This window comes from Erithacus rubecula (assembly GCF_903797595.1).
Source record: "Erithacus rubecula genome assembly, chromosome: 2".
In the NCBI taxonomy this organism is placed as follows: Eukaryota; Metazoa; Chordata; class Aves; order Passeriformes; family Muscicapidae; genus Erithacus; species Erithacus rubecula.
Genome location: NC_136685.1, coordinates 12275367 through 12287530, shown reverse-complemented (window position 1 = coordinate 12287530; position 12164 = coordinate 12275367). Strand labels below are relative to the sequence as shown.

Below are 12164 nucleotides of genomic sequence, written 5' to 3'. Positions count from 1 at the left end.
ACGCGGTGGAAGCGATCTCCAACCCATTCCCCGGGACTGCCGGAGCAGCGTGAGGGCCGGGGCCCGGCGGGGGCAGCCCGAGGATCGGGGCAGCCGGAGCAGCCCGAGGGTCGGGGCACAGCGGGGGCAGCCTGAGGGCCGGGGCCCGGCGGGGACATGCTGAGGGTCCGGACACAGCGGGGGCAGCCTGAGGGTCGGGGCCCGGCGGGGGAGTCTGGGGGCCAGGGCCGGTCCTGCCAGCCCGGGGATCGGGGCAGCCGGAGCACCCTGAGGGCCGGGGCTCGGCGGGGCAGGTCGGGGATCGGGGCCGGTCCTGCCAGCCCGGGGATGGAGGATCGGGTCCCGGCGTGTCGGCAGCGGCGGCAGCGGGGCCCGGGCGGGCAGAGCGCGGTTCAGCCCCGCCGCCGCCGGGCGCGGCCAATGAGCGCGGCCGGGGCGGGCTCGGCAGCGGCGCCGCCGCTACTTAGGCTCGCCGGCGGGGCCGGGCAGCCCAGAGCGGCGCGGGCGGAGCAGCCGGGTGGCGGCGGCGAGCACGGGTGGCGCTTCGTCTGCGGCGCCCATGGGGACAGGACGACTTTAAAGGAGTTTGGGGGGGTTCTGACGCTGGGCGACCACGGGTACGGAAGGGGACGGGAGGCACCCCTCGGGCGGGGGATGCCGATCGCTCGCTCTCTGCCTGTGCCTTGCGGGGTCCCGGCCGGGCTGCAGGCACACCGGGCTGGCAGCTCCGGGCCGTGCGCTCCTCCAGCCGCCCGCCCGCACGCAGCGCTGCCCGGTGGAGGGAGGGCTCGGGACCCTCCGGCCGGAGCCTCCCCGAGCCCCCGGAGCCCTATCCCCTCGCAGAACCGAGACCCCCGGGGCAGCTCCGTGTCCCCCGCGGAGCCGGCGGGGAGGCTTCTGTCGCGGTGCTGTGAGCCGCACTCCGGAGCCGGGGCTGTGCCCTGCCCGTACCCCGGGGGTAGGGGGAAGGGTCCGCACTGGGAGTTTCTCCCTTGAACGAAAGGGGGGGAAGGAGTCGGAGAGGGATGGGGTCTTAGGGCGGGATCACTGAAATCTTTTGTATGTGCCTTGATTTTTTTTTTTTTTCTTTCATTCTTTCTTTCTTTGCGTGCACTCTCCTTGCCATCTCTTGTTCTTCTGTCTCTGCCCACTCCACCCTCCTTTAGATCCAGCGATTGCTGCCCTCGCCTCGCCCTGTCATTGATGGGAAATCAACTGGATCGCATCACCCATCTAAATTACAGCGAGCTGCCGACAGGAGACCCCTCGGGGATCGAGAAGGACGAGCTGCGCGTCGGGGTGGCTTACTTCTTTTCGGATGAGGAGGAGGACCTGGACGAGCGAGGCCAGCCAGACAAGTACGGCGTGAAGGGCTCCGGCAGCCCTGGGCAGGAGACGCCCACCCACCACCTCCACCACCAGCTGGTGCTGAACGAGACCCAGTTCTCCGCTTTCCGCGGCCAGGAATGCATCTTCTCCAAGGTCAGCAGCGGCCCCCAGGCTGGGGACCTCAGCGTCTACTCGGTGTCAGCCCTGCCAGCCCTCTGCAAGCCGGGGGACCTGCTGGAGCTGCTCTACCTGGGGCCGTCGGAGCACCCGCCGCCGCACTGGGCCGTGTACGTGGGCGGCGGGCAGATCATCCACCTGCACCAGGGGCAGATCCGCCAGGACAGCTTGTACGAGGCGGCCGCGGGCAACGTGGGCCGGGTGGTGAATAGCTGGTACCGCTTCCGCCCGCTGGTGGCGGAGCTGGTGGTGCAGAACGCCTGCGGGCACCTGGGCTTAAAAAGCGACGAGATCTGCTGGACTAACTCCGAGAGCTTCGCCGCCTGGTGCCGCTTCGGGAAACGGGAGTTCAAAGCCGGGGGGGAGCTGCAGGCGGCTGCTGGCACCCAGCACCAGCAGCAGTACTATCTCAAGATCCACTTGGCAGAGAACAAGGTGCATACGGTGAGGTTCCACAGCCTGGAGGATCTAATACGTGAGAAGCGCAGGATCGATGCCAGTGGCAAACTGAGGGTGATCAAAGACCTGGCTATAGTGGATGGGAAAGAATAGGGAGGAGCAGGAGTACGTGGCTATCTTCCTTCTGCCCTGTCCGGGGAGACCAGCCTGCCATAGAGTCGGGAGGCTGCACCCTCCTTCCGTGGGACGCGACTGGAAGCAGGATCCATGGCAACATTCCAAAAAAAACCAGCATTCTTTACACCCATAGCCAGTATTTTGTTTGGCTTTTAATAGCATTAATGCTGAAAGAGCAAGAGAGAGGAAGAAAAGAGGGGGGAGGTGCAGGAAGGCTGTTCTCAGAGTATGTGGACAAAGTCTCTCCTGTCAATCGATGTTGACCATTCTAGCAACATGCCAATAAAATTTCAAATTGAAATTTCTTTTAAAATTTTTATTTCATGGCTTTAATCCATGATAAGTTTTAAGCATCTGGGACCGTGGATGTAGCTAAATGACGTTCTAGCTAATATTTGCCTTGCAGCCAACCATAAGCATCAGTCATACTTTGCTAACTGGGAGAGAAAGGGGGTCTTGGGGTGGAGGATAAATGCCTGTTTGTTTCTTCATACTTGTAGTTCAGCCTGTAGCTGCAGTCCAAATTTTGTCCCAGCTGACTCTGGCAAGCTGTTTATTAGGAAAAAATACTTTCACATTTCTGGTTGAAATCTATCACATTTGAAATATTTGCCTTTGCTTTCTGTTTGCAGCTCTCTGCTAAATGTCATCTTAATGCATAAGCTCTTATAAGCTCTGTCCACCTCTTCCCACCCTCCCTGCCTTTTATTTTTGTTTGTTTTGTTTTTAAAGTTGGTGAGCAGCTGTTTTCCTAAAACTAAATTTATTGGTTAAAAGGAAGTGGTGTATTTTGGAGAACAGTATACTCAGAGATCCAGCCACTAGGATTTCATGCTTGAGCTGTGGATTTTGTACCACTGCTTTGATATCCCTTCATACACAGGTCAACAGAATCCTGCAAGAAACAATTTTGAATTCTGCATGTTGCCTCTTTGGAACAGCAATTTATTGCATATTTACAACTCCACTTAAAGAAATAGATGTAATGTGGCCAAGTTCATCTTGCATTTCAAATTCCCAGTAACTAAAAATTCTATTCAGTGTAACTTTAGAAATCCACAGCAGCATTTAAAAGATGCTTTTTAATGTGATGTGAGCAATGCCTTGTCTGTATTTCAGATCCTGTTCACTCTGCTTAATTCTAACTTTTGAAGTGAAAGATCAGAGAATTAAATATATTTTTAAAAAATCTAAACAAGTATACTGGGGCATTTCTTTTTATCGTTCTGAGCTGCATACAACTTGTAATTTTGTCTTTGCATGTTTCACTTCATTTGGTTTTGTTCTCTCTTCCAGCTTCAATATCAGACGACAAATAGTAGCTCTCTTTTGTGTAGATATGATACTCACCCCCATCAATATACTGGTCCCAACTTTTTTTTTGGTATTAAACAGTGTCATAAGCAACGTTGTTGCTGCAGTAATTTCATTTCTACAAAGCCTGCTATAGCTAAAGCTGCTAGGGTGGAGTGTACTTCATTATAATAAGTGTTAGCATAAATATCTTTGAGAAAAAAACAAAAACCCGTACCCCTAAAACTGTGCCTCTTCAGTGAAGGTCATCTAATTGGCTTTGTCCTTGCTAATACATGTGGCAAAATTATGTCATAATAGGCAGTGTTACTTTTATCACTTTCCCTAAAGTACCTTGTTTAGTACAACATAGGGTAAAAATGTAAATTGGAATTACTGTCAAATTGCTGTTGAAATAGCCTCAAACCACAGCATACTTTTTAATAAATGCTTATGTAATATTTTACCTTTATATAGGCAATAGTGGCTGTCTGATGATAACTTTTCCCATAACATGAACAGAATCTTCAACCCCGTGTTTGTGTAGCTTATTGTTGCATATTAGATTGCCTGAATCATCTGTTAGAGCTGATTTCCCTGTACCACTTGGTGGGAGCAGTGTGGGATTGCAGAAAAGCATTGGCTTGACAACAAGGCATAAAACACTGATAGGAGAACGAAAGATGGGCAAAAGCAATTTATTTGATTTTTTTTATTTTTCCTTATAAAAATATGCATTAGAGACCTGAAGCTGCAAGAGGCAGGGAGAATTAAAGGAAGAGGGGAATAAGTACCAGAATGTTTATGAATGAAGGCAAGAAGAAGAAAGAGTCATAGCGTTATTTTTGATTTCTGGAATGCTTTTTCTTCAAAATGCTGTTAGATTAATAATGAGATTAGAAAAATGTTCCTTGGAAGAACAGAATTTTATGTCCCCACTAGTGAAAATTTAAAACATACTAGATTTAAACTTTTCACTATGCTTTTTGAATACTCTTTCACCCTGAAACCCATTTTAAGTTTGGATTTTTTTTTTTTTTTTTTTTTTTTTTTGCAGTGATCTACTAATCTAGTTCATACACATGGTGGTTTTCCTTGTCATACCCAGCTAGATGTATCATGGTATTTCATACTATATAAAGGAAATGATAGGAGCCAGTGTATGCTTATTTATTCAAGCTCTGTCAGAGACCTTTGGCATCACTCTGAATTTGTACAAATAAAAGTACAACAATGTAAAGTCTTAGTCATTTGCATAAGGACTGAAGAAAATACATTGGAAATAGTAACAACTAGTATTAACCTAGGCAATACTATAGTATTGCCATGGCTGTTTTCAAACACCAGTCAATAATTAGCAGCAAAGGTACCCATACAGCTTTTTTTGTTAATTTTCTTTAGCTAGATTTCAGTCCAGAGCTACTAGCATCAATCTGGTCCTTAGTCGTAGCCCATTGAAGTTAATGGCTCTTGCTGACCAGTGAACTTTGGGTCAGATTGTTAGGAGGTGGTTAAAATTTGTGGAGCTTGAGAAGAGTGAGATTTAAAATGACACTTCAAAGACCAGAAGGGCCACCTTTCTGAGATGAGAGACACAGGCAACTGAGGAAATACGTGAAGAGAACAGACAAGTTCTGAAACAAGTAGTGTTAACTTGAGATGGCAGTAGGAAATCTGTTTAAAAGGCTGAATGAAAAGTGGATATAAAAGTTGTTCAGAGCTTTGGAACAAGAATCAGAAGGCAGGGAGCAGTCAGCTGCAAAGAAAGGAAATGATAAAAATGACTGACAGTAAAAAAATGTAATTGATTGTATTCATCATTCAGGATCAGTGGGCCTGGCAGAGTTAACATTTTCATTTCCAGCACTGAAGATATTGACAAACTGCATTATATCTGTGAAATCTGTTTGCATTCTTTGGTCTAGCTACCTAGGGTAAATATTTACATCTCATTCATTGCTCTTGAAGTACTGACTTGTAATATGACAGCAATGTCAAGATACTTTGCAGTCTTTTTATATGTCACATTTCAAGCTTTCCGTTAGCTATTTGAGTAACAGTTCTATAGAATTTCTTTTGCTTAGATATGATTCTCTTTTCAAAATGCAATCTTTTGGATTGCTTTGAGACTTAACATTTTATTAAAAATTCAATTTGTGTCCTCTAGAAACATAGAGAGTGTTTGTGAAATGTTTTCCTGTCATGACCAGAATGTTTGCTGCTTATTGGCTGTGCATATTGGGAGAGGACTCTAAGGATGGGTAGCAAAATGGGTTTTGCTACTGTAAGATTTTTTCCTCCATCTTCATGTCTCCGGAGGACTTTGTTTTGATTTTTTAGGATTCTTTTTCTTCTTTCAAGTGTTATGGTTGTATAAAACGAAAAAAAGAAAAAAACAAACAACAACCAACCTAAACAAACACCGTCATAGCATGCTTTTCATGGCACTATGCTATTGATCCACTTAGTGGATTTCAGGTTAAAAGCAGGATGCAACAAGACATGGCCTTTGGGCTGTGACAACAAGTGGCCCTTGGTGTGCTAGAATCTGCACATTCTTAATTATCTTGCTTCATTTCACTTAAGTGTCTTTCATATTCAGGTAAGTAATGTGCAAAACTGCCAGTGTTTATAGACCTGTTTATGTGATGTATTGAGCATCTGTAACTCCAGCCGTGTTTGCTGGAGTTGAGGGAACACTGTCTCACACAGAGCATCGTGTGGGATCAGTGCTTCAGCCTGCCAAATTCTCCACCCTCTGTCTGCAGCTACAGAGGAAGTGGTCTGGGGAAGCTGCTGCTAATTTCAGTATTTACTTATTTTATGTGAAAGATTTCTACTAGAGTAGTGTATGGACAGTATCCTGCCCATAATTATACTTGGATGTGACTAAAACATTCCATGTGCTGCTGCTTATGGTGTGAAAACACTCTGCTTCCTGCTTTATAACCCAGGAGAAAGATAGAAGTCCCAGTGCCAAAGAAATAATCCATAAAATACTTAAGGAGGTATGACTGAGCTACAGTTCTGGGGGAGTTTTACTGCAGAATTAAGGTCTAAAGGATAACATTACATGACTAGAGTGTGATCAAGTGCTGCTGTTAGTTTGAGTGTCAGTGTTTCCATGGCAAGTGTGGAATTTATTTGCTTACCTTATTATGAAGAAATATTAAACTTCTGTGTCCTATGAATTCAAATTTTATATGTGAAGCTGCCCTGTGTTCATGGATCTTCTGACTCAATATTAGTTTGATCTGTCAGGGTTTTTACAAGTTTATTGTCAAGAAAATTAATGAATACTGACTGGGAACAGATACTTTACTGAACTGCTAGTAAATCAAATAGCGAGTACTGTAGAGATTAGGTTGAAAAAAGGAAATGCACTAAAAATCTTCTGTTACTGGGCATATCCACAGATTTGATCCAGATTATATAGATAGAATGTATACAGATATAAACTGCCCGTGTCATATTTTTCTGAAGTGGTTGTGGCATTCTACATTCTCTCTTTTGCAATATACTATTATCTGTCTAGATAATCCAAATCCCCAGTGAAGATCTATTTTTTTGTATTGAAATTCCATTGAAGTTACCGGTTACTCATATTTCCCTTTGAGAAATAGGCTCGATTTCTTTTTTTTTTTTTTTTTGTTAAAGGATTTATAATTGAACAGCTAGTAATATGCACTTTCATTTCTTAATTTTAGGTATTTTGCATCAAGCACAAATGTATTTAAGTTGATATGTCCAGAGGAATGATAGAACTTCCACTAGCAGAGTCCATTCAGATTAAGAGTATGGTTTTTGCATTTTTTTAATATTTTAATTATGGGCATTGCTGCAGATGATGCATGTATGTAAAACTGTTTGCAGGGTCAGGATTTTTTAAATAAAAGATCTCTCCTCTTTATGTGGCATTAACTTTGGGCTAAAATCAAGGAGCAGGACTTAGCCAGGATCAAGACCTCAACAACAACCTCGTATGGAATTTAGTGGAAGGCTCATGTGTGTGATGTCTACCATAAGGGCCTTAATTACATTTTCTTACTTATACATATAGTAATCATCTATGCAAGTTGGCATTTTCCTAGGTAAAGTGGGTTAATGCTTTTCAAACATCCCTTGGATTTTCTTGTGTGTCTGTGTGGGTATATGTGTTGGGGCCAAATAAAAAATTGGAGTTTAGTGCTTCAGAGCCAATATCTCCAGCTGTTTTGACAGGAGCTCAGGTGGAATTTGGAACCAGTGTGGCTACAGCAGGAAAGGGTGGAAGAATTTGCAGCTAAACTTCAGGACATTCAAGGAAGATATTCAGAGCTAAGCTTGAAATTCCATTCTTCTCCAAGGTGCAAGAGGGTAACTGTGCACCTCTAATACATAAAACCATTCACACCTTGGAAATCCATGCTACTGCCTAGGCAAAATAGGGTGAGTAAAATATGCAGTGTCTCATCAGCCTTAAGAAGCAAACAATTTTTCACAGTTTAAACACTATTTGAATACAGTGTGGCATTGGCAATCCATTTTAAAGAGTCCCATTTTTAAGCTGATAAACTAAGCAGCATAATGTTAATAAATGGGAAACCTCAATAAGCCTTCTTGTTAATCTCTATACAGCAGAGGTAAGAGCTTGTTCCCAGTTTGTGTAAATAAAAAAGTAACCCTGATTCAAGAAAATTATAGCGAAGAATTTGGAAATAAATGAAACAATCCAACTCTAGATTATTTCTGATGACACCATTACTACTGCAGGTAAATAAATGGCAAATACCTAACAATGTGAATAAATGCAAACTTCTGTATTGTGACACTTCTTCACAGCAGAGTGTTTTATGCCACAAAAGAAATTTTCCTTGTATGTTATTCAATATGAGTAAACATACCACAATCTGGTCTCAAAGCAGATCTTTTTCTTCCATATGTTCCTATTGTTTCCATATGCCCTTTCTGTCAGCTGAAAGCAATATAAAAACTAAGCTTGAAATATATACTAATTGATTGTAAATATTTAGGCAGAAATTTATATGCATATTGACATATAACTAATAGATGTATATACATACAGATTTGCATACAGTGTATTATGCATACACACACACAACAAGTCTTGACTATTTTGTTAGTATTGGTAACAAATGTCAGTCATTTCAGTATGTATATTGTCTGTGTAACAGATGGGTATCCAAGACTTTGCTGACAGGATTTTAGCACTATTCAAATATTTGTTCTTTAGGGTATGCCATGGTCTTCTGACATCGAGAAAAATGAGTTAAATATGTGAGGTTTGACATATTGCTACTTACTGGAGGAAAAATATCAAGAAACACTACACTTTGCAATAATGAAGTACCCTTTTGGAACAAACTATGCTGCTACTGACTTGTGTATTTATAAATAAAAGAATGATCCAATGAAGAATCCATCTATCTTTCTCTTTGGCATCTTTAAATGGATAGTGCCACAAGGGTTGTTTTCATAATTTGAATGCGCTTCCACTCAGAGTAATATTTTGGAAACATATCACTGAAATTAGTAGTGTTGTTCAGACATGCTCAACTATTGTTATGTAGTTATTCTAAAGTAAAGAAGTGGCTGGCATTGATATTTCTTGATTTTGCTCATCTTTCTTTGAATTGGTAAGTTTATTGCAAAGGCTAAATGGTGTGACTTCAAAAAGCACTTGCTATTCATTGGACACTCTCCATTGAATTCATTAGTGATTTTTCACCAAAATTATTTGGACCACAGGTTTATACTAACTTCTTTTAGAAGCCTTTCTTAAAGGATAGAAGATGAAAATCAGCTCACTCTAAAGAGTGGTTTTTGTGGGCTGGATTGCTGAGAGTTGTACTTCTGAGACCTTGAAAAGGGAAATTTCATTTCAATACATAGAATAACCCTGTTATTCTGTGTCCTCATCCACAAAGATTTTGTTGCACCTGGTAAAAGACTGTAGATCTTTTACTTACTCAAAATTATTTGTCCTCATCAAACCACCTGTGGGGGATATGAGGCCCTTTTCCATGTACAAGCCCATGACTAGAAATCCCTGTTATGTAGACTATTGGAACTGAATCTTTGCCCAGAGATTTCTGTTCTTTCCAGATGCTGTGGGAAGTAAGAGAATTCACTCATCTATCAAGCTAAAGCCCTTTAATAAAAATATTTTATGGAAATAAATAAGTAAATATTTTGCTACTAAAAGTCAATCCAGTCTAACAGATCATGTGCCACCATAAAATTGCTGCTATTTGAAACATTGGACAAGAAGCAACAGCTTCTTTTAAGAATTTAGATTGCATGTTAAGGTATGACATCACTGACAGAAGTACCTTAGATTAATGCAAGGACCTGTTTATCTGAGGACAGTTTTATTTATCTAATAAAACTGCTAATATGACAGAGCCTTCTTGAGCTTTGGACTCAGACCTCATTACATATGTCAGCCTACCTGGCAGGCTTTCTGGATTAGTATTTCCAGCCTGTTCTGACTTCTTACCATTGATTCTTCAGTTAGGGGTAATCAAAGGTCATTAATAGTGAAAAGTTCACTTTGATTGACCCATCGATTCATTTTAATTATGGCAATATAAATGAGTGTCAGGTGCCAGACCCCTACACCAAGGGTTAGTTAATATGCAGATTCATTCTGGCAGTAATACTGCCTGGATCCCACTAGCTCTAACTAAGGGCTGAAGAAAAGTTTCCTACTTTATCTCTCAAGCTTAAGAAATAGGAAAAAGAAAAAAAAAAAAAAAACCAAAAAAAACCACTAATTGGTAGAAGAAAAAGGTTCTGAAAAGAAAAGTTATACTCAGCAGAAATCTTGGGCTGTTCTTTTGTGCTTGTACTTTGTATACAGATAAAAACACGCAGACAAAACTCTCTGTTAGAAGCACCAATTGTAGAAATGATACCCTTTAAATTTTGCCATGCTAGAAGCTTGCATATGTAGACTGAATAAAGAGGATAATCTTTTGCTTTTCCATTTCACAGCATGCTGGTAACTTTTCTCAATCTGTAGGGGCCGAGTTCACTGTCTGCTGATAAGGTACCCCAAGAGCAATGGAAATGTCACATTTTTGCATACTGCAAGAGATCTCAGTACTGAAAACCAATATTCAGTTTCATTCTCCTGAAAGCCTTAATCTCATACATACCTTTGAACTTTTAATGACTTTTGTAAGAATAATGTCCAAGATAACGAGAAAGGAAATAAAGTAGGAACAAAAAATGTCAGAGAAATCATTTGTTTCACATTCATCTGTAGACTGTCTTATATTTCTTTTTTCCTTGAGATAGGAATAAGATTCCTGTTGATATTTAGAGAACTGTTTGGTTTGCAGTCTTCACAGACTTAAAAAAATAAAAAACAAACAGGTGTGCTTTACTGAAACAAACAATGCTAAGGAAAAGGAATACAGGCCTTTTCAAGTTTAAAAGAATTTTTATATTGGCAGGAAGACTCAGTTCATGCTCTTTAACTATTCCAATCCTTATATGAAATAGTTCCAGACTGAATAGCTTAAAAGCATGAAAGAGTTGTTCATTGGTTTTGTTCACAATGTTCAGTGTTTTACAAATACAGCCTGTCATTTGTGTTGCCTCGGCTTCTCAGTATTTCACTGAAGACCTGTCAAACTGGTTATTTTTTGCAAATATTGTTGAACTTCTGCCTCCTAAAAATAAAGCCCCCAAGCAGACTTCAGTTAGAAACTGAATACTGAAGAAAGATTATGTGGAGTTTAGAAAATATTACTCACGTATTTTAGAAAGCTTTCATTTATGCAAAATAAATCTTACAAAACATAGAATTCAATATTCTGTCCTCCTAAATGTTAAATACACTAGGATTTGTAAACATACAAGTTATCATAGACTATTACATGTAAAAAAAAAGGTAACTGCTAAGCAGTTTATCTTAAAAATGATCCCTCTGTGTCTTGAATGCAAGATGTAAAGGTTGAAAAGGTATTCTTTAAATATGATTTATGAGCTAATCAACCCCTTCTGGGTGAGGTTTCCATTATCATACAAATAAATGTGTCTATGTAGATCAATGCTTGTGGGATCTCTTTTTTTTTTTTTTTTTTTTTTAACTTTTACAAAATAATGGCTCTGTGTGATCACAGCTAACCCCTACAAGGATACTGGCATCTCTATTATCTGTACATTGAGTGTGATCATTAACTGCTAGCCAGGAAGACAGCAGTAGAAAAATCAATACAACTTTGGTCAGAGAAAAAATAAGCTAGGGGTGATAGTTGTGGGAATGAGCCTTCTACAAATGACATTTTGTCCAGTGTCTGAGTGAGGGCAATGGATGATGCAAATGTAACAGAGAGTGGAGATAAAAATCAATTCTAAGACTTACCAGACATAAAAAATAGTGTTGGAAATGACACAGTGGAACACATAATGGACCTTCCACCAGGGCTTGTAATATCATACAAAACTGACAAATGATCATCAATGGAATGACATTTATAAATGTTCTTGCCATTCCCATGATGTCAGTGTCACCAGGTGATGCAAATATAAAACAGGCAATATAGCAAATCAATCTAGCTCTCATCTGGTTCCTTAGAAGCACCCTGTATTCTCTCAGACCTTGGTGAAATGCACAGTGTTGCCACATAAATATCTGATTCACCTGATTTCAATTACCAATATTGACTTAGGCTTTTTCAGTAGTCAATGGGAATGGGATATCCAAGCTAAGTCATTCTGTGAAGGTGCCTGGATCTCCAATGGCTACAGGGGATGTTTAGCATACCTACAATCTTAGT

The 12164-nt window shown here is 41.4% G+C and overlaps 1 protein-coding gene across 1 annotated transcript; it reads left to right on the top strand.

The window, feature by feature from the left end:
• Positions 1–476: 476 nt before the first annotated feature.
• Positions 477–2395, top strand: LRATD1 (LRAT domain containing 1). The gene is made up of 2 exons (XM_079333443.1): positions 477–617; positions 1167–2395. The coding sequence occupies exon 2, from the start codon at positions 1204–1206 to the stop codon at positions 2056–2058; it is 855 nt and encodes a 284-aa protein (XP_079189569.1). The 5' UTR covers positions 477–617; positions 1167–1203; the 3' UTR covers positions 2059–2395.
• Positions 2396–12164: the final 9769 nt, after the last annotated feature.